This window comes from Cyrtonyx montezumae, unplaced genomic scaffold (assembly GCF_038088225.1).
Source record: "Cyrtonyx montezumae isolate F1298 unplaced genomic scaffold, pur_monq_1.0 scaffold_4, whole genome shotgun sequence".
Lineage (NCBI taxonomy): Eukaryota > Metazoa > Chordata > Aves > Galliformes > Odontophoridae > Cyrtonyx > Cyrtonyx montezumae.
The window spans coordinates 18303387-18327354 of NW_027072045.1; the positions used below are offsets into that span (position 1 = coordinate 18303387).

General features: G+C 34.3%; 1 protein-coding gene across 3 annotated transcripts in view; it reads right to left on the bottom strand.

Moving 5' to 3' along the window:
- The window catches only part of ADGRA1 (adhesion G protein-coupled receptor A1), a 248280-nt gene that overhangs the window by 4625 nt on the left and 219687 nt on the right, over window positions 1-23968 (bottom strand). For all 3 annotated transcript variants that reach the window (XM_065746714.1, XM_065746715.1, XM_065746716.1), the window contains one exon: window positions 2986-3081. In XM_065746714.1, coding sequence (XP_065602786.1) covers window positions 2986-3081 — 96 coding nt within the window. The remainder of the gene's footprint in view (window positions 1-2985; window positions 3082-23968) is intronic.

Genomic DNA, 23968 nt, shown 5'->3' on the forward strand with positions numbered 1-23968 from the left:
AGAGCATATTAAAGCAGAACATTTCAAAGACAACTAGATCACTCGAGAATCTAGAATTCCACTGAATTTTGAGGCATTTATGCCAACTCTTTCTCCACTGTTAAAAATGCCAGGTCTAATACTTTGATTAAAAAGCAAATTAAGCATACTTTATACAATCTGTGTGAGCAACAGAAATTTTCAGATTTCAGTGGTTTGTACCAATCAACATTGATGTAAATTCTTAAACTCGAAGACTTTCCTTAAGGAATTTTTTTTTGTTGCTGAAGTAGAGAACAGCCTGAGTAAGAAGAGGAGATTGAAAAAAATTCTAGTTGCATTCTCCACAGTGAGAGGGCACAAAACATATATGGCATTTCTAAGTTCACAGCAATTTCTGAAATATCTGGGAGTTAATTTATACTAGTAGAAAAAAAAATAATCTCTCTTTGTGATGCACAGCTAGCAGAATATTATTGTAGCATAGTTTATTATTTGTTAGGCTTTAATAATAAAACCACAACTGTTTCAGAGTAGCTTAAAGTAGTTTGGAGGCCAGTAAGAGTTGAATAAGCCTCAATCAGCTGTATAATTTAGAAGACTAACAGGACTGTCCTGATTATGAACAATCTAGTAAAGTTAATGCAGGAGAAGAAAACATTTGAGGCTGTTGAAATCCCAGATGGACCTTGGGAGAATTTGAGTTGGAGGTGGGACAAGAATTAATTTTTCTAGTTTTCTAGTTTTTTCCTACCATTTTAGTTTTCATTCTTTGTGATCTGCTTTTAGCCATTACTACAAGCTACTTTTAGGTTTTTATACACTAAATTGTGCATGTATTGCCAGAAAGAGAGGTAAGTTACTTTCCCATACTGCTGGACTATAAGAAGAAGCAATGAGCTTAAATTTCAGCCAAAAAAAAAATTAAATTAGATTTTCAAAATTTTTCTTGCTGTTAGGATGATTTGGACAGTAAGTTGTTGGACTAAAGTTTGTTATATACCTTACTACAGCTCTTAAAACTCCTCAGATAAATAACTGTCAGGAATAGGAATGGCTTGAATACAGTTAATTTTCCACTGGGTCAGAAGGACAGATGAAGTGATCTGTCATGATCCATTCCAGCTCCAGAAGTGGTACTGTGAGACACTTCATACTCATTTACGCATCAGCAATTGGTTGCAGTCCCTCCAATAAACTGAGGAACCTTCTGATATCACATTCCTGTCAAGCAAGTAATCATCTACTATTACTTTAAAAACGGCAGAACGAATTTTCCTCCCAGGTTGAGAACCTCTCAACTAAAGAAGATGCAGTCCCAATGGGTACTCAGTATGAGAAACTGCAGTGCAAATGCTTATATATATATATATATATATATATATATAAATTAAATATATTAAATATATAAAATATTTATATTTAAATCTGAATCTCAAACAAAAACATACAAGCATTTATTAATGAACTTAGAAACTCTCCACAAATCATATATTTTGGTATTCGACACACACATGAAAAGATTCCAGAAATATATCTTTGAAAAGATAGGTAAGTTAACATCTATGTTTAATTTAATAAGGACAGAGTACAAAGCGATGTGAATACTAGAAGTACATTTCAATGCTGCATATTTGATGCAAAGTGGAAAATGGAATGCTCCCCAGTGGAACAGTCTCTTGGGATGTTCTTATTTCAAGTGAAATCTCATTGTGGATGACTTGAAAAATCAATTGCACTAAAAGAAAAAAGTTCAAGTTTGTGCATCTACATTTTTTTCTGTGCTAATAGTATTAAAACTGAGTAAGGAATCTAACTAATGGTGCTGTTGTTGAATTAGACATTTTTTACCCAGTTTTAAAACTATCCCTCACCTGTGCCTTGTTTTCAGTAGACTACGGTACCAGGTATTGATAGGCTATGATTAGCATGATTAGAGAAGTACAACCCCTGTATCTGTGACAAATCATGAGTCCTTTAATATACTGTTGATTATAAGTGATTGAAAACTGGATAAGTTTGAGTAAATATATGAATGCGAATTGGGCCCTAGGCAGAGGAAACAGCCACAGGCTGTACTGATTTATTACCAGAATTTAAAATTAGATTATCAATAAGATACTCCTAAGAAGCCAAATGCTCAGTTACAAGGCATTCCGTTTCAGTTTCCACTTTTCTCATCCAGAACATAACTAGTTTCAAATGCATTGCAGTAGATTCTCAAAGCAGTAACTAAGAGTAACATCCACCAGAGTACTAGCAACAAGGTGCTGTCAGAGTACTGATGTAGCCATTAGTGCGTGAGTCATCGCCTTGTTGATCACTTACATAGAATGTATTCATTTTTACAATCCGATTCACTTTCTGCCACGATTTTATGGCGAGGCTTATTGCAGTTCATTGATATACCATGTTTCATGCCAAGAATTAACAACATGATGCCTGAACAGCTTGCGGAGGTACTCTGAACACTAATATGCTGGTAGATGAGAGTGCTATTTCGTGACTGAAAGACATTGTGCCTGGAAAATTTCCATATGGCGCAAATAAAAAAAACACTGATTTTCAAGGGAGGAAAAAGGGGATTTTTACATGTCCTTTTTTCATGTAACTATTTAAAACTTACTTTAAATAAGTTACCTGGAAAATATCAATTCAAGGTAGATAATTAAATACTTCTAATTCATTAAGTTAATTAATGGCCCCATTAAATATGCCATCCATTCAGCAATTTTTAATATCCTCTCATTTACTGAGGTGTAAATGATAAGTGACTCTGTAAATGAGAAGTGATTCTATTGACCATAATGGAATCAAATTGGCGGAGGTGAAGCAGTAAGCCAGATTGAGACATTGCTTTCATAACTATTAACCCACAAAATTTCATATTAAATATAATCCCAAGTGACATGTCTGTATACTTTACTATGTCAGTTACATTTATCAGCATAAGAAGAATAAAAAAATGTTTTTCTTGAAAGTTTTATGATAATATTTTGTACTTACTATGGTGCATTGCCTTCAATCCCATAATTATTAATATTGGTTGCTGCTGTAATCCCACATATAATGAAAGGAACTCCACCACTAATCAGATAAAATCTGTTGAGAGATAAGAAGTGATATTTTAATTTTCCTGCATTGTACTTGAATAGTTCTTTTTAAACAGTCATTATTTTCTCAAGCTTTTTCAGTATACAACATTGACTGAAACACTACAGATATCCTTAAACCCAGAAAAGTAGAAATGAAGCACAGTCACAATAAGCACTGTACTTTATAAAATAAAAAGCACAGCTTAACATTTAATATTTAAGTGCTGCACTTTATATATCTCCTGACTCACTGGTAAATCCTTAGAATGTGTAGCTGCTTACAGAGTCACATGAAGAGCAATGCCTTGTGTAATGAAAAAAACAAATTCCAAATACAAATATTTATTCACCTATCTGTGTATTTGTATTCAAAACTTATTAAAAGTGTAAGTGTTATATTAAGACATTCAGACAACGGTCTACAGTTTAACCTGAGAATTTTCTCAGTGGAATACAGTGAATGAAATGGAGTTGAGCTTGAAAGAGGGAAGGGGCAATCCACTCTGCAAATAAATAAACGAATAAAGATTTTCTGGACAGAGGAGTGGTTTAGAGCAAATAGGAGGGTTAAATATTACTGTGCATATACCACAATGTTTTTCACTCATTAAAAATCCAGCCTTACAAATGCATGAATAAGTGAGGGCCTATAACTTTTCAGCAAGGAATCATAAATAACCAAGAAGATTGTTAATCTAGGCACTAATGATTCTTTAAAGACTCATATATGAAGACCGCAAGCACAGTTTCATACCCCTTTAACTGGTTAAATACCACTGGACTCCTTGACAGCAGCAGTCATCCCAGTGTTATTATTCAGTCATTAGGTTACACTGAAGTCCTAGGGGATGTCTCACTGAAATTGGCATCCTGCATTTCTATGTCCAAATGCAGCAGCACATACCATCATCATATTTTCCATTTACATAAGCAAGGCACAAAATTATTCATGGAGCACAGCACTTGTACCACTGTGGTCTCTGAGGTGGAGAGCACCGGCCTGGCACATGTGAGGCTGCTCAGAGAGAATAGGGAAAATGTTTCCCTGCACCTAGAAGCTCAGCTGGTTCTCTGAACATCCTCACTCATTTTTCTATTTCAACCTACGTACTTGGTAGACAAAATTCACTTGTTTTCAAGGCACTTGTCTGCTTCAGGAAACATTAGGCAGGGATACAAACACTTCCCAATCACTGCTATTATGTTGTCTAAAAGGACTAAGAACTTGATGACATATGGGACACATGCTGTTCCGAATCTGGCCAGTAGTTCTCTAAAATGCAATACAAAATTTAGGAAATTTCAGTCCTTGCAAGGTAGGTTTTTGACAGAAATAGAAGCATAGTAAGCTCAACCATTTAAGTCAAACCCAGTGTTAAAAATTTCATAACTTCTTGCCATTGTGAAGCAGAATTTGAAGCCAAGCTTCAGAAAATGTCACTTTGACATTTTCAGTCAATCTTCGTCCTAATGATCTAAGCTGTAAACAGAGCAGAGAAAATCATGCTCCACATTCATCAGAAAGCCTTTCAATTTCTATAACTTCAAAGTCATTAAATATATACATTTTCTTCAAACTTGGCTTATTCTGTAGAGCTCAACAAATTCCAATGAACAAGCTGCATCCTTACAAAACCCATTCATTCAATGATTGCAAGTATCTTTTGACTTGAGCATATTGAATAAGCTAGCCTAAGAGCTTATTATTATTTTTAACAAATACATGTTCAATGATGTTTTTTGAAACTTCAGGAAATGACTAGGGTAAGCAATGAGGCATAGAAACTTTAATTCCAATTTGTCTAAGAAATAGTAAAGAGCAGAAAAATAGTATAGAATCAAGTATAGGAAACTCCTTCAAACCCATCTGAAGTGATTACACCATAGAATTTACCTACAATGCAATCTATAATTTCATTTTTTGCAGTGCAACCACTTTCTACAAATTGGATACATAGATTTTAATCATATCCTTATCTAAAATCTCAAAGAAGCCTGTATTGGGGTGTTAGATAACCTACTTCATAGCTCACACTTACAGCAGCCTGCTGTACGTGATAACAGTAGCATCAGATGTTCGGGAAGCACTTAGCTACACTGTGCTTCAGAAACATGGCAAACTTTAGCCAAATTTCTGTCCTGTCTCATAGCTAAGAGTTAGAAAATACGTTCTAGAAATGACATAAGGTGAAGTCAAATGATTTCAGAGCACCCAAGGTACACTGTACTGATATCCAGAACAGCGTACTGCCTGCCCTGTCTCACTGCAAAGAAAAAAAAAATAAAACAAAAGAAGTAAAATAGTAAATAGAGTGACAAGTATGTACAAATGATTATTAACTGGTGGATTTGTGATTATTGAAGGGTGAAGGGAAAAAACTACTGCCAAATAGAAGAAAAGTGAACAAGAGGAATGGGATTAAAATAGATGAAACAGAAAATGAAAGAAATGGAAGTTAAAATTTAAGGGTAGGAGTGCAAAGTCTTCCCCATTTTTGTGAGTCCATGGATACCCTAGACAGTATATAAAGAAGTGTCAGAAAGTCACCAAAGAAGAGAAACACAGCGCATGAAAATTCATACAGATATTTGTTGTGAGGAAGTATACTTAAAATAAAGAAATTTAGACCAGTATAAATGCAACCTAACTAATTCAGTCACTAGTTTTTTTTATTTCTTCTTTTATACCCAGATGAGATGATTAGCACAAGAAAAAGATGAAGTAAAATTGATAGTGTATGAATAAAAAGCAAAAACGTAGGCACTAAGTAGCTAGAGTTCATACTTGTAGGAAACCTTTTACCTAAGTAAAATAAAGTGCTTTATAACAATAATCAATTTAACCCCACAACCCCGTGTGCGGCCAATAAACATTTTCCCTGTTGTACAGATGAGAAAACAAGCAAGGAGACATCATATGTTCAAGGTCATGTAGAAAACCTGTTTCAGATCGAGATTTCTTGTTTTGCATCCTATGTTTAAACACAAAATGCCTCTATATTATTCTAAATGAAGTGATTGGTGAAATCATGGTATCCGAGTCTTGGTCTCCAAGCCCAAGAAACGGTTTGCCTTGCCAGAGGCTCATGCAGGGGTAAGAATTAAGCTCTTATCTGAAGAATTCACTGGGTAGGATGGTTTCCTCACAGTATTCATGAAGCCTTGCCAGTGAATACCTGCCTGCTATTCCCTACAAGCCTGATTGTGCATCGTCCCCTCTGCAACCCCAGCACTAACATCTCCTGGTATTTCATATAGAGCTGACTGAGCACATATATTGAGCAAATATTCCAGATTTGTTAAAGTGGTCTGAGTTGAGGGCTGCAAACTGAAAGACAATGAGATCTGCTGCTGTTACTGCGTGTGTAACGGGTAGTGTTTCTCTTAAGTAATGCTCATTCGAAAACAGTATAATAAGCAGTATACTAAAGATGAACCTCGTAAATTGAGCAAATAAATGCTTTTCCACCATCTCTTTCACCCCTCAATTTTGTTTTCTCATTAAAAAAAAACAATCTTTTTTCCAATTCTATTCACCTAACCTATATTTACTATTCTCTCTCATGACTCGTGGTTTAAAAGTTTTAAAAATCTACAGCCTGTGGCTCGGAGCAGAGGTTTTATCTTCCATGTGCCTCCTCTGATTTTTGTAAAGCATATAAAAATATTTCAAATGAACCCTATTCAAACCCTGGTTCTACACCTGTGATTTAGTGACATAAGCTGTGGGACTTAAGAGATCATTTTCTTATTTTTCTTATTAAGCCCGTCGGCTGTCTTCTTCATAAAAGAACATGAAGTAACTTGGGACTAAGAGCCAATTTCATCAACTTACGTTACTCTTCTACCATTCAATTCAAGAAAGTGAAGGGTGATACTCAGGCTACCAGTAACAAAATGCTGTAGGCAGCAGCAGGAAGATGGGCTGGTTGGAGAAGTCTGCTTTGACAGATCTGACTGTTATAATGGAGCCAGAGATCACAGAGGATTTGGCTGTAATTGAGATAGCCATGTGCGCAGATCTTTAAAGACTGGTAAACAACAGGGAGGAAATTAAAGCATTTTACAGCTAAAAATTGATCTTGACAAGTAGTTTATTTATATAATATTGTAACATTATTTTACACGGAAGACTGTGGGGTGATATGGGGCTTTGAAGAAGCTGACAAGCTGTTGCTTCAGTAGCCTTAGGGAAGAGTTAAAATTTGTACACTGTTGTTACAGGCCACCCAGGGATGTCCTGAGGATTCCTAGCAGGCTTTCACATAAGCATACATTTGTTTACTGAAGCTCATTCTATCACATTTTCACTAATGTTGTTACTTGAGCTAATTAGATCAAAGCTTCTGTGGTAGGCTTCTGTGCTCTGCAATGTGGGAAACACCTAAGGCCTGAAAGCCAGACTGTGCAGGCACACTCAAATGGTGTGCAGTAATTTGTGAGGGGAGGAACCAAACTCACTGAACGGGAGAGAAGGGAACCCCTAAGTTCTGCTACAGCCACCTGAGACCAATAAGTATATTTTTATTTACATGCAGTAATATAAACCTCCAAAATTCTCAACACAAGCAGACACTGCTTGGGGTGATGTCTCTCTGATGACATCACAGCTTACTATTTTCCATCTTCTTCTGAGCAAAAGCTCCTCTTGTAAGGCAACTCTACTACAAAATACTGGGAGCTACAGAGCCAGTCTGAGAGAAACAGGATAATGACAGCAAGAATGACTGCAATAGCCTGCAGGCAGCATCAATTCTACTAACTTAACATAGAGTATATTCTTCTGAGTTTATTTCCATAACTATTACATAGTAAGCCACTGAGCAAAAAGAGAATTCTACCAGTGATGAATTTCTTGCTTGAGTGTCTGGCTTTTCTCTAGCCCAAACCTGTTAATGAGTCCTTCCTGTGCTCCACATTGGATGAGACCTTGGTTTTGTGGGCTTAACAGCATTGTTTAACATTGGTTTCTCTTCTGCAGGATGGTGATGAACAAGGAAGTGATTTACTAGCTCTAGTCAGCCATTATTGCACACATTGCTTAAAATGCATTTGTGAGTATTACTCTACATGCTCAACTCTACAAAGGTACATGTTATATATGTAAGGATATCATTGCCTTCTCTTTTTCTCACCAGTACAAGTAGAGATGGATCAATTTATCTTCACTTCTAGGGTACAGGTCATGTAGGAAGAGATGTCAATCAATTAGTTACTTGCAAAATAAACATGAAAATTAAGAAGTCACAGTTCACAGCAAGAAGACTTCCCCCTTTATTTTTCCTTGAGCTGGGATTTGATTTTAGCATCTTTATGAAAATAATCCATATAGAAAATGGTCATTAACTTCTGAGCTAAACAGATGCCACAGTTCAAGTACCCTGCAGGCAGGCAGGCAGACAGATAAGTAGCTGCTCTGTAGAAGGCAGAAGCATATACAAGACTGCTTTTCAAATTATTCTTCTTGATATTTTCATGCATCATATCATTTCATAACTCTTTTTCCTGTGAATTTTAATAAATTAAAGAATCTGTAAAAATGAGAGGGTTTTGAAAACATCTTTAATCTCATTCCCATATAGATTGGTGTTGGACTAGATGATCTTTGAAGGCCCTTTCCAATTGAATGATTCTATTCTATAGTCTTGACTTACAAATATATTTACAAAAATGATGCTAGTTTTGCTTCATGGCCTTGTTGAAAAGAAATAGCCCATATTTCTTAAGCATTGTTTCCCTGTTTGCAAGTATGAAATAAACATGGAGATTACACACACTCACACACAAGGAAAAAGGAAGAGTTGTGCGGACACTCCATCTAGCCCTTTTATGTGACAATACTATTGTTCATTCTCACTGTCTGTTTACATTCCATTTTTTTCCACACGACCTTTCACTTATTCAGCACTGATGGAGCAAAGCTCATTGGGCAGGTAGTTACTCATTTTATATATATACATATCCCCTCCTTCTACATCTTGCTGCAAAGTAAGAGCTTCACAAACATCAATTAATTGTTATAATGTTCCTGTGAGAATATATACAATTTTCCCCATTTAGAGGCAGAAACTAAAGCACAGAGAGTTGAACGCCAAAGTCATTAAAAAAATGCTCTGCAGATTTGTTTGCTCAATTTAAGATGTCCAGACTCACAATTCAACAAATCTACACTCTAATTTTCTAGTAAAATTGGCTGTGACATTGATGTTTAAATGCTTTGCTGACTGTGGCTTTAGAGACTTGCAACATGGAAACCTAGACAATAAATGGGGAGAATGTTAATCAGTAATAGAAAATATTAAACATCACCTATCAAACAGCTCATAATAGAGTTCAGAGAGAAAGTGCTACAGAAATGCTGTGATACCAAAAGAATCACAATCATTTCATCCCTAGGATACACATCAGATTTTTCAATTCTGTTTCCACAGTTAATTTCTAGTAGTAAAATAACTGATACTCTTTTTCTGAACAATTCATTGCTACCTCATTTTTCCAGGCATTTGACTACTCTGGCATAGAGCTGTTAACTGAAATAATTTTGCAGTTCCAGCCTACTGAATCAAATGCAACTGCTTCACTGAGCATTGCAGTACACCTTTAGAAAGTCAATTACCATCAAGATGTCCTTCTGACTTTCAAAGGGAAAAAAAGAAGCATTAACTTATCAACCCTCATCAACAGAAGAAATTCTAACAGTCTATATGTGACAGTGCCATTTTATATAACATGAAAGTGAAATGAAAAGTAAAGCATGCAAAAATAGTGATATTGTCACATATTTAATACCAGATTTATATGTATTATTGTTATATATACATATATATATAATTACATATATACAGATTCCATGGTTATATATATTATTAACCCCATTGATGACTGTCAGTAGAATCACCTTGAATTCTAATAGAAAATATGGACTTATTTGGTTTTACATTATGTAATATTTCATTAAACCTGCAAAAGAAATCAAATTATATCACTAGCTGGTGGAAATATATTTAAATTTGGACCAGATATGACAGTCACATAAAGAGGTTTTTGGTCTATGTTCTCCCACAGCTAAATTTTGAAATCATATTTTTCAAAAGGAATTTATGTGAATATTTTGACATTCACTAATACAACTTCTTGAGTCTTCCAATTTTCATATGATCTGGAGTTTGATATATGGAAAATGGCATTAAAATCTTTTTTAAAAAATTATTATTAAAAAGAGTTATTCTAAGACCTTGTTTTTATTGTGAGCTAAATTACCACATGACAGCTGAATCATTCTGGTTCCATGAGTTTTAAAAGAGAAATGTGAAATGGAGAACAATATTTTTAGTTATATTTTCTGTTTTCTGCTGTACATGCTTGGAACTATTCAGGATATACACAGGACCCAGCAATTGATTTCATGAAGACTGGGACTATACTGGTAGACCCAGGTGGCCTGTTCTTAGCTTTGCTTAGCTGAACATTCAAGATAGATGTGGGAAAACAGTGAATAAAGAATACAGGAATTCCTCAGAAACATCTCCAGGGAAGATACGTGAATTCTAAATTCTTTTAAATTCAGGTCTTCTTTTCCTTTCTCTCTTATATAAATAAATGATCTTATATGAGGTGCAGGATCTTTGCCCACAGTACCAGAGGGAGCCAAATTGTTTAGAAGAAAGAGAGAAATACAGTGTGAATTTCCAGAAAAGCTACAGCTTTAATTTGCACAATTTGTTGCAAACCTTCGATCATATCATGCAATATCAAGCCCTTCTCCAGAAGGTATGTTTCAGTTTTCTCTACAGAGCTTTTATATGCTCACTGAAAGAGCTGAAATTTGATATTCAACAAGTTTTGACTTACAATTTTATTCAGTGTCTAAAAATGTGGAAGATCCTCTTGAGATCTTTCCTATTGTTATGTCATTTAGTGTCTATAATTTCAGTCTTCCTATATTTTGAGTTATTTATCTTTGCCACTCATCTGCTACTGTGAAACTTATGGGAACTTCACAACCTCTATCCATATCAGATCAACTCAGTTAACAGAGTGGAAAGTTCTCAAAGTCCAATATAAACAAATTGCGTGATCACATACACCTTTACAGAGGTCTTTAAGGAGACCACAATATAAGTGAAAATGAATTACCATTACAAAAAATTATAAACCAGTTGTCGAAAATGAGAACTCTGATGGCTCAAAGAGTAGTAGACAAATAGGAATCTTAAAAAAGGACTTTTTTTTACACTAATATAATTATTTTTACTTCGCTTTCCTCATTTTTGAGTGATGAATGCTGGCTTTACTAATTACAGAAAGGAAGCAAGAAAGCTTAACTACAACAGACTAAAAAGCATTTTTATCTTTCCTGGACCTGAAACTTTTCAAGCATCTTATAAAGCCTGTTTGATTGATGTAGGCCATTAAAATAATGTATTTAGGAAATTTAACATTGTCCCATGAAAGCTGCCATTTCTGCCATAAAAAATGGTCTTTCTGTAATGAAAATGAAAATTACAGCTTCACAGATAAGTGCATGTAAAAGTTCTGAATGCATCAACTGGTCTCTGTAACATAACAGTGATTGGATGGTTGATGTTATACAGAGTACCTTCAGAAATATTTTGAAATTATAAATGTTCTCTCCACTGTATAATATACGTATTTCTAATATTTAGTACTATGTATCCACACCCCCTTATAAATTGCTTTCTAAAAGTGTACAGAAAAATGGTAATTTTTACTTCTTCATTTAGATATGTTCAATGTATTCTATGCATATTTTAAAATTATATCCACTCACAAGACTCAAGACATTTATACTGTCTCTGTATAGATATAAATAGAGGTAGCTCTATCAGCTTTTAAATATTAAAACTTCACAGTATTAAACAGTTCTTACTGTGTCTGAGGTTATTACTGATGAGGTAATAAAAGCCACATCTTTAAAATACTGTCAAGGATTAGGTGCTACATCATCAAAATTAAACAGAGTGTTTCAGGCTTCTGCATCTCTGTTTTTACAATCATATGCTAATCACAACTTACTTCTACCTTCCATCTATTTAGATAATTGAGTTTATTTTCAACTGCATGTATCTAAAATCTAATCACATAGCTAGAGCAAGATGTGTCCTCAGGCAAAGTGAGAGAATCTTGTTTAAGACAAGAAACTACATACTAAATAAAAATAATATCATTTTGATTATTAAATCCTCTTGGTTTACAAGAAGTATTCAGTCACAAACCCAGAGGGCCATTTAAAATTGAGAAGCATTTATGCAGAAGTTCCATGGAAACCACAAAACCCTTCCTGTTGATTTTCTAAAGTTATCAAGCTTTTGTTATTGGTAAGTCAAATACACATTTTTAGAGAATATATGAAGGGAACTGTTGCTGATTTGAAAAGTGTACGTGCTGGTCTTGAATTCCTCTAATGTTCATAGTCAGTGCACAGTAAAGAAAAAATTCTGTGCTTGGTTTTAATTCTCATTTTAAAATATTTCTGTAAATTTCTTCAAACTTAAGACAAATTAGTATTTAAAACATCAAATACATGATTTTCAATTACATGAAATACCACCTTCAATCATAGAAAACCATACAGAAGGAATTTCAGGTGAAAACAATAAAAGGCACAGATGTTAACATGTCATGATAAGTCATCCTGAATGACTTTGCATATCAATTCTTAAGGCCCTGCAGCACTTTTTTTTTAATTGTAAACTGGGACCACACAACAAAAAACTTAAAAGCATTATGCATCTGCAGTATCTATGTAAGTTAAACACAGGGTGGTTATTACTACATTGTCATTATTATTATTTTATTTCTATGATTAGATTTTCTTTGTTTACAGATACTTGATGGAATAAAAAAAAATCTCAGTAAGTATTTGGAGCAGTAGAACTGAGTAGTATACCTGCCTTGAGAACTAACTTGCAGTCTATGAAGCCTGGATTTAATGAAAATTTATGCACTAGAAATTTTAAATGGGGTGCCACAAGATGTAGCTCAGGTAAATCAACTTTTTTCTCAGCTGAATTCTTCTGAATTTCTACTACAAAATCACTTCTAAATATTGACTTCTATTTCTTTTCCAGAATGTGAAGGCATATAGAAATGTTGACATTTCCCACAAATGACAGATCAGTTTTACAGCTGGTTGCATTTGGAACATGGATATAAAATTCTACTAATACCTCAAAGGACTAATACAGAAATTCAAAACCTATTAATTTGATCAACTGTGAATAATTACTCTCTTGTCTTCATAATTAGATAGTATTTCAACATTTTTTAAAGAATATTTTATTACTTCCTGTCATTTGACACGATTCCTTAGGAACAACAGCTTCACTTGCATGTATTTCAGTATTGCAGTATATTCCTTAATCTTGCTAGTTGTAAGAAAGCTATCTTTCCATATTTTCACAACTAACTTTTTTAGCTGGACCAAATCGTTTTCAACCCAAGTAGCAGTGATTGATGTATTTAGTATTTTATAGACCAATAATAACAGCTTCAAGTAAATGAATAAATCAGATTTTGTTATATCAAAACAAAGGCCCTCTCCATCATGTTACACATGCTGACTGGTCAGTGATAGACTAGTCTAGCATCAGCTAGACTGATCAAGGTGAAGAAATATCTATTTCTCATAACAATATGCCTGAGGTAAGAAACAGTTTAAAGCATGCTACTGCTTGTCAGATAAATTTTTTGAGAAACAAATATATTTGATAGTACCTAATTTCTACCTGAAGTACACAAATATATGATTGTCAGAAAATGTTTCCTATTTCTATTTGCCAAAAAACAATATATAGAAAATAAACTCTTTAATATGTTTTTGTTGGGAAGATCTCACAAATGAAAAGTAAATAACAGAGGAAGGTGGCTTTACGTGGTACAGTGGACTGCCATACAAAGTGAACTTGCTCCTTTCATTGCTAGAAAGAGATAACCACTTGTGCAATAGTCTTATGCCTGGACTCTCTTATGTGATGAGGAAGATGAGGAAGGGGAAGACCCTTTGCTTAAATTAGACAGCTAATGGAAAGCCATATCATACACCAGTGCTGTCAACAGCAGATATACATACAGTATCCTAGTTATTTCTTTCTTTTCGGAAAAAAGTTTCTTTTCAGAAAAAAAAAGTAGCAACAAGTTGTGCTAATTTCCTTATGAGGTAGGAATTCTCTCAATTGTGGGGATGAAAAGTCATTTGCCACTATCTTTTTTTTTTTAACATATATATTTTACACTATGCAGCTAAGAATGCTTATATTATATACCTATGAATTTTAAATATGTTTTATTAAACACATGGGGTTTAGTTTATGGCATTGACAATGATTTTTTTGTGTGTTTTAATTCCAACTAGTTTACAATCTGTGTATTTCATGTTTGTGTTCCACTCAAGAGGAAAGCTAAAATAAAACACAATGAGGATGGGAGGAAGAAATTAGGCCTTTAGAGATTTTCATAATTGAAGAGTTAAACTGGATGACCTACAGACATTTATTCTCTTTTAAGTCTTATGAGGGTCCATCCACACCAGCTGCTAATATTGAGATAAAGTCTCTTTAGATCTACTGCTCTTCTAGCTCGTATAACTCTGTAAACTGATATATATGCACTACTCACAGAAGACTGACTCAAAGGTGAGTGAGCATAAGTTGAATGTTCCTATAGTTGGAAGACTATGTGCCAGCCAGATTGATTAGAAGAGTACAGTGCATTATTAAGACGTAACTGAGGACAGGACTGAGGTCAGAAAAAGGCCCCACGTAATATCACATCAACAACACCTGTAACTGGGACAGCAGGCTAGAACAGTTGCATCAGAAGAAAAATTTTTCCCATCTATAAATTTTCTCTCTTACTGTATCAGGACAGTTGTGCATTTTTTACTTATGTAAGAATTCCTATTGACTTCAGTCAAATCTCATATGAGTGAGATGTAGAATTGCATGGTTTTCCATTACACAACTGCATTATTCCTTTGAACAATCTAATTTATCGTCAAAGAATCTTTGAGAAGTTTCAAACCTATGGGTTACAAATGTGAAAATGTTTGTTTTCCTTCCTCCACAGATAAAATCTTATATTGAGATTATTACAGTGTTATCTGTAACTTCAAAGCTACGTTCTACACAGATATCAAGGAAAACAAGAAATTAAAATCTTACTTATTAGGTGCCATTGCATAAAACAAATGGTAGTAAAGAGTTAAAACACAGTGGAAGTAACTTTCCCTCATGATGTCAGATGTTTGTCTTCTTTCTGGAATGCCTTCTCCTTCCTACTCCACTCCATAGGATGAAATTTTACCTTCTAATCAAGAGGCAGCAAAAAGCATGCTCTTTTAATGCCATATGTGAATGAATGATTATGGATTAACCACTATTAAATCACAGACAAGCTGTATTACAAAATCACAGAGATTGAAAATTGATGGCAAAAATTCAGTTGGACATCTTGTCCTTAATTCACCCTACTGAAAAATAAGAAACAAAGGTACAACGGCATGAGTTCATGAGTGTCAACCCCAATTTTTATTTTTAATGTTAAATTTTTTTGCTGTTGTCGGTTTTAGACTTACTAAGTTAAGCAATGGGAAATGCTATATATATGATGATGGCATGAACATTTGCCTTTTCCTGTTGTTTAAGAACTGACATACACAGAAATCTATTTTTGGTGATCTCTATCCCAGATTTTAACCAGGAGCAAAAACAAAGCATTTCCATCACATATATGAAAGGTCAAAGGGTAAGTTTCAATAAAAGAAACTCACAGGGTTTATTGGAACACTCAGCCAAAAGAGATCATGAAAGTTTCAAAGAAAAGGACAAGCAGAGGAAGAAGAGATTTATTTTTATAAATAACTAACAATTGTTGACTTTTTTTTGGGGGGGGGGAGGGGGGAGACACAAGGTCCTAAAAGTGAGCACAAACATACAAACTGGGAGATGAAGACGAGGTTTCTCTCCTAATCAATAGATAAATAGTAGTCACGTTACTCTGAGGCTCAGATTTACTTTCACAGAAAACCTATATCAGCTTTTACTTTCATCTGAACTGTTAAAATCTTCAGTGATTCCCTGAGCAACAACTGTAGTCCAATAATAACGGTACTAGTCCTTTATTTGAGTGAGTACTCAATCATTAATATACGCATATAAGGTCTGACCTGGATGTTCTGTTTTAAAAATAATGCTAAATATCAAACATTATATATTTAAATTATTGTAATCTGTACCTTTAAAATTGCAAGGAATTCACATAATTTTATTTTTAATTAACAATAAGCAATAAACTTCATCTGTGAATTAAAATTTTCCTGTGGTTATGTATGCTTAATTCCCTGTGATTCACTGAAAATACGTTGTGGGTGTGTATGTCTCACAGCAGAAGCTAGCCTAATTTTTGTTATGTTTTATATAGTAATGTGTTACCTGAATAAAATTAACTGGAGGATCAGCAGCCAGTTTCTACTAGACTCATAATATTTCCAAGCACTAAAGGCATATTTGGAGCACATTAGTTTCAAAGTCTCTTCTGTCAAAATTTGCTTGCATAATAAAACACTAGAGGTTCTTCTGAGATCCACAAGGCTGTAGGAATTCAGCAGTAAATAAAGGTCTGAAAAATTAGAATGCTTAGGAAAAAATGCTTGTTTTAAGAATAATAGAATTGTAGAACAGGAATGAATTAAATCCACTCCAATGCTCATAGGCAGGGTCACATTAAACACTAATCATGAATACTGAGGTTTATCTAATCTATGTTAACAAATTACTAATGACATTTTTTCTTTTTTTTTTTTTTTCTACAGCATCCCAGGTGAAGTGTTTTAATTATCAACTATTCCTGTAGTTTAAATTATTTTTCTAGCAACAATTTGCTCCCTACTGTGAATTAAGCTTGTTACTTATTGTCTTATCTTCAGTTATTTAAAATAATTTCATTAATAATAAATTTTAAATATCTTCACAGTGTTGATATGCTCACTTGCACCTAGTCAAGAGGGTCCACAATTTTTGAGTGATTTGAAGTCATATATTCCTTTTTTTTTTTTTTTCATACTTTTGGCTGGCATTGCAAATATGAAGTTAGAAGACTGCTTTAAAGTCCAGGCTAAAAGGTTCAGACAAATCACATGAGTTCAGAAGTCAAATTCTAAGCAGAACATGAAACATGAGATTTTCCCTTCTTCATTTCTTGCCCTTTTAACTGGGTGAACCTCTCGAGAGGTCCGTATCATTAACAGGGAGGTTAAAATTTCTTCTCATGGTGCATTTCTTCAATGTCTCTGCCTCCTGTTTTCTAGGTTTCCGACCATTTCACTGAGTTTCATTTATAAAGCATGCTGTTCTGCACAGGCAATTGTCCAGCTGCCTCCGTAAAACACATGGATGTACTCGTAGCACTCTTCAATGGTGCAGTGAGCAAGACAGACAGTGAAAAATCAGATCAGTAAGCAGGAAACTCAGAATGACCATTCTGAATATGTTGCAGCTGTACTCGAAGTTTAAATTTTAAGCATGAAAAATAAACATTTTAAAATATTCAGTTAAAACAACAGAGAAAATACTATGCACGTACAAGGCCTGCGCTACAGATAGGACATGACTTTCCTGTACCATACTTATGAAACACCACAAGGAACCTTGTGGTAACTAATTTTGAAGTAGTTAGTCTAGAAAATGAACTTCCTGTTTACCCCAGTAATTAGTATCAACCTACTGATCAACAGTCAATATGACGTAATTAATGAAGGCTCCATCTACTCTGGAAATGATTATTAGTATATACGTAACTCTTTATTAAAACAATATTAAATAATATGTTATATTGTAGCACTTTCATTTCCATGTCTCCTTCCTGTTTATGTTAAAAGGAAAAGTGATTATAAAAGAAAAAGGCAAAATTCTGAGGCACCATACTTGCTAAAAACACGCTTTATACATTTGTTTTTTACTGCTAATTTATTTTAAGAAAGTCCACAAACTATTTATTGTTTAACATTTGCTCTTGGTTTGTCTTTAAGCCAAAAATGGACTAGTGGCAATGTATTGGCAAATGCAGTAACTTAGCAAGACCTACGCCATGCTAAAATTCAAATACATTGTGCTTATACTGTACTGCCATTATTATAGAATAATGAATAATTCTATATTATATTAGTTGGTTGTCTACAGTGTTTAGGTTTATGTGACATGGCAGTTCATCAGTCTGCACATCACAATTCTTTGCACCTTATATTTTCTTGCAACATCACAATTCCCATTGCAGTTAAGCTGGACATATCTGCATATTCAGTTAAAACAAAGGTGACCCATGGCAAGCTTTTAGTTGCATATTTTTAACATGATTTTTATAAGGATTTTTATCTCACATCTTTAATTTCCTTGAAGTTAATCATTGTCTGATTTTTAAAATAATTTCAATAACAGTACAATCATCCAAAACTTAAAGTCAGAAAGCTTTTTCTGTAGCTGTTGTGCATATGTGCAGATGGGTATCTTTAGTTCTTTGTCCATACCATGGTAATAGACACATAGGATTTAGAGTTTCAGCTTTTTTTTTTGCACAATCACATCTTATTTACAGGACACCAGGCAATATTAAGCTCTTCCAAAAACCCAGGAAAGTTTGGTGTGAAGACCCCATTGGAGTCTGAATATATTATCTTCAAAGATTTTTAGAACTTGCAAAACTTCCAATCAGCGTCTTACATTTTGCCTGGAGTAGAATATCAAAGCACAGAACATTTTATCAAGCTTACCCTACCCTCTAACTTATCCTCTGCAATTATGCACTTGACTAGCTGGAATTCCAGAAAGTGTTGAGACAATGAATACCGTGATAAGAATTCTGAATTCCCAGAAATTCACAATGAAAGCACCTAATACAGTTCAGAAGGTCAGCATGTTGTAATAACAGGCTTTCAAACTCAAAATATCATAGGAATCATTACAAGTCTCCCTGAAGATCACCTCCTAGCGAGCTTGCAAATGCTGTAACTCATGCTGCCAACAATTTTTAGGCCCCAAGACCACGATTTTCTTATTAACTGACAAAGTATCAGTGAGATGGGTTTTTTGGAGAAGGGTGAGAGGGTAGGGTTATGTTTGTAAATATCTTTAGAATCAGGGATACTTCCAGTTCAAAGGATCTTGATACACAACTAGCAGTGATATTTGATCGTTCATTTACAAGTAATGAGTTAACATATTTTTCTTTTGAAATAACCATAAGCCATGCTTTTTTTTTTTAATGTACAGTAAATAGTTCAGGCACTGTTCTTTATACAAGGAGGATAAAACTTCACCTTTTACTTCAACATTTCAAAGATTTGATATTATTAGATTGCTACTCTGAAATGACTCAACATCCTGTGTATCTCACTTGCACTTTATGTAATGAAGTTATGGCAGTAACAAAGCCCTTTTTCTACTTTGACTGCAAAAAAAGATCTTGAAATAAGATTGTCAGTGAGGAAGCTCTATTCACTATTCACTTAAGGCATTTGGTGGTGCGTTCAAACACTCTGAAGGTGAAAAAGGTAAGTTCTAATCACATCTCTTGTTTGATTCACATTATGCTGGAAAATTCTACCTTATTATGACAGTGTATACTGGCAGTAGAGTGCTGACTGTGAAGGATATTCATGTGTCCTATTCAAAGTACAACAGCTTTTCTGAAGTACCACTAACTATATATTACTATTCTGAATCCACTTCATATTTTACTATTTTTTGTGATTTTTTTTAATGAAAATGGGAACAATTAGTTCAAAGCTGAATCATGACATTTTCTTTGACCTAAGATAATTTTAGCCTGAAGCAAAGTACACTTCCATCATATGGAGAAAAACTGAACAAGAAGAATTCATGAAAATGTTTCCCTTGTCACCACTTTATACTTCTTTCCACTACAGATCTTTCATTTTCATTGCTGGAAAGCAAAAAAAATGGCTCTGGCTGTAATCCCTGACTCCATCTGACCATATATCAGCCTTTTAAGAGTGAATATGTAATACCAACATGTTTCTACTATATCAAACCAGCTCAGATTCTGCTATCTTCTCTACCTCATTAATGATGAACATACATCTTTTTTGCTCTCTTTAGCTTTTATACCTCAGGTGGCAGAATCTTTCTGTTCTACTGTCTACAGCCACAGAATTAGCTTTTTTCTTTTTTACAATTTATAAGTGTGTCAGTACAGTCTGACATATAAGATTAGCATTCATGTTCAAGCACTAGCCACTAAAATAATTGCCTTCAGAATACAAGAATTGCTCAAAAGATTAGCCAAATAATTAAGCTAAGCTAAATGTTTGAGATGGCTCCTACCCTTAGTTTATTTCAATATCCTATACAATAACATATTAGAAGTATATTATTTTTATTGAATGTAAAGAATATTTTGACTAATTAAATTAATAACTGGAAGGAATCTATGGCTTCTCATTATCAATTTTTGCAGTACAAATAAAACCAACATATTTCAGCAATATGACTTTTCTCCTTCTTAAGGTATATGATAAATACCAAAATAAGAAGCATAGGACTGGTGTTTCACAACTAATACGCAAGAAAATAGCTGCTGTACACAATGTTCTTTTTAAGAACTTGTGGTAGAGGCTGTAAGCATCCTTCATGTGGATTGCAAAAACCTTCACTGCTCAGTAATGAATCAAATTAATTACAACACAATTTGACTAAGTCCTAAAAATATACATTGAAAAAGACAACTTGCAAGCCTGAACTTGCAATAACTAAAATAAAAGACACTGATGATGATATCAGGAATGTTCGTTGAGCTTCCTGATGACTGTTCACAAAGTACTCTATACTCTAAGCAAAGGATGCAATCAGGTATTTAAAACACAACCAACTTCAGCGTGGTATAGGCGAAATTTTTTAATTGAGACTACTGTCTTGCTGTACAATCATTCATCTAAATGGTGGAAAATATTCTCACGGTGTGGAGAGGCATTACTTTCACTTACTCTCCAGTGAAAAAACTGGCTATTCTAATAGGAGAGATTGAAATACAGAGATCTCCTCAGGGCTTCTGAAAGTTTTACCCTCTGGCATTTCCCATTTATTTCAACACATACAAACTACAAAGAGTTGTTAAGGAAATGGCAGATAAACCTTGAAATACTCAGGCTTAAATTTAAACTTTATAAAGGTGATTTGGTATGTTCACTGTATGAAGAAAAAAATGAGATTCCATGGATGAAGAATAGAGGCATTAATATTTAAGTGCACAGCATATTGAAGAAAATAGTGGACTATAATGGATGCTTTTCATATGACCTCTTTCTCTCTCCCTCTCTCTCTCGATCATTATTTGATAGAAGAAGACAGAAATTCATGAGAGTCAGTGCTAATGAAAAATGTACTAGAACTTAACTGCATTTCAGAGCTACTGGTGTCAAGGGGACAAGCAATGTCTGTGTCTGTCAGGATATAAATTAAGTCACTTCATATGATTCACTCTCAAGATCCAGAAAAGAACATGGCTGAGAACATGACATGATATATTTGGAAAACTTGATGTGCAATTGAGAATCTGTTATCCTAGTCAAACTTTGATCCTCTGTTGCTGTGAATGCTATAATGCTGCAATAAATTATCGTAAATTGATTATAAACACTAAGGGAAATTTTCTAGATCCTCAGACTAACAAAGAGTACTTGCTGAAGACACTTGCAACCTTGGGCATATCAGAATTCATCAGTTCTTTTTATTACAGGGGTTTTGTCTGGTAAGTGATGTAATCATTCGTTAAAATACTAAATATAAGATGTCTTTAATCTTGATTACTGGAGTCTATGTACCATAACCTCTTTTATGGTGCCAAAGCACCACATGCCAGTTTTCAATGATGTAATGAGTACTGCAGTATGTAACTCAAATTTAGGAAAAAGCCTGCTCTCTTGGTGACTTATTCAGTAAAAACTGCTATATCATCATATTGTGGTGGAAGTCACACTTCCAGACAGGCTTTGGGGATTCACAGTTAGCCAAATGCAGCTGTACACTGCAGTAGATTCATTCAGGCCCATTAATTTGTTCTGCTTTGTGAAAACCCAGACCAAGCATATTAGTAGCCATCCTGAGAAAAGCAAGCTTGTCAAGAGTCAAGCAGATGCCATGATGCCTGTGGTATCATGCAAAAATCTGGAAAATCTCCTGTCAGAGGCAAGAGGTTCATCACAGGATTTGTATACACAAATCATTTACACAAAGATGATTTGTGGCTTTCCCCTTTTTGCAGTGAAAGAGCTTGACATAATTCAGTGTCACAAAGATTCCTAGCTATTGTTTAGTTAGATACTACTCATTAGTGTTTTAGTAGCTGGGGTAACGAGCCAGGGAGTGAGTTGTTGCCACGTTTGTACGAGTAAAGGGGAGGAGGAAAATGGAGCATTACGATGCCTTCCACATTCATGTGAACAAGATTTAGGCTCCTAGTCACTGCTGCACTATGAACAATACCCACAAGGAAGATCCTGATTCTATTTCCAAGACATCACTCAGTACTCTGTAACTGTACAGATAAGGTACATAACTTGCCCATACACAAACTTACACAGAACAGCAGAAAATCACATATATGTATGTATAAACATATGTATATGCATGTATTGGTCCATTACTAGATATTACAGTTCAACAAACCAGTTATCATTTCCTATTTTCAGGTGTCCTGTGCAAGTTAAAGGACATTTTCTTTAACAGCATCAAGATATTTCAAAGTCTGTATGTTATTTTTTTAATGGATATAGTACCGAGCCCAGCACTTTGAATACAAAGCAAAGGACACAGAACCCACTCATAAATTGCCACTGGTGGTAAATATGCAATTTTTTAAAGGCACTGAAAGAAGTACTCTTCCTCTAAGCCCCACAGCTTTAGGAAGAACCTTTCAAAAACTGTAGCAAGACACATTTCACAACGAGCAAGATGAAATTTAGCAGAGCTAGTGACATAACTTGTTATCCACTTAGCAGTTGAATCTGCAGCCTTATTTATGCACATTAAATGTTTCTTTTTTTTTTTTTTTTGAGGCAGATATATGACATTAGGCTATTTCTAATCTGAAGTTTGCTCTAATAGTTAACTTGCAATATGTTCATTGAATAAAAAAGGGTGGAGGAAAATAGGAGACATTTGTATACAAACCTGAAATTAAAGGTAACTTAATTATCTGTCTCCATAACACCAGCTGGCAGCTTATTTATTTCTCATTTGTTATGTTCATAATGCAGTTGTGTTCAGTATATTTTATGATATTAGAATAATTTTGTTCTCTTTCTGGAAAGCCACGATGTTAACAGAACCATTAAGGGACATTTTCGAAGCTGAATGTGCACAAGACATCAGACGAAAAATGCATGCATGCATCAACTATAAAAATGAATGGTACCTGTGCCTCAGCTTATCTTGAGTGCCCTTTTATTTGCTGGCAAAATCTGACTTCAGATGAGTCAGAACCCAAACACTACCAGGTTTCATAAATGTCCACAGAGGATGAACAGACAGAGTTACTTATTTCTATTAAGAATACCAGAGAGTATGTTTTGAGGGAAGTAATTTCATTATCTGCTGAAGTGCTAGGGTTCAGCATTTAAATACGTAAAATTCAATAATACATTAATTTCATCCACCTCATTAGCATCCAGAAACAGTTAGTGAAAAATGACAAGAGTTGTTGCAGCTGATTTCAGACTAAGTGGTAGGCCCTGAGAGTTTAAAGTCAATAATTAATGCATAATATATATATAAAACATCATGTAAAATATATAATAAAATATATATAATGTATCATGTTTAACATAGATGATACATCATATAACACGATTAATACATAAAAAG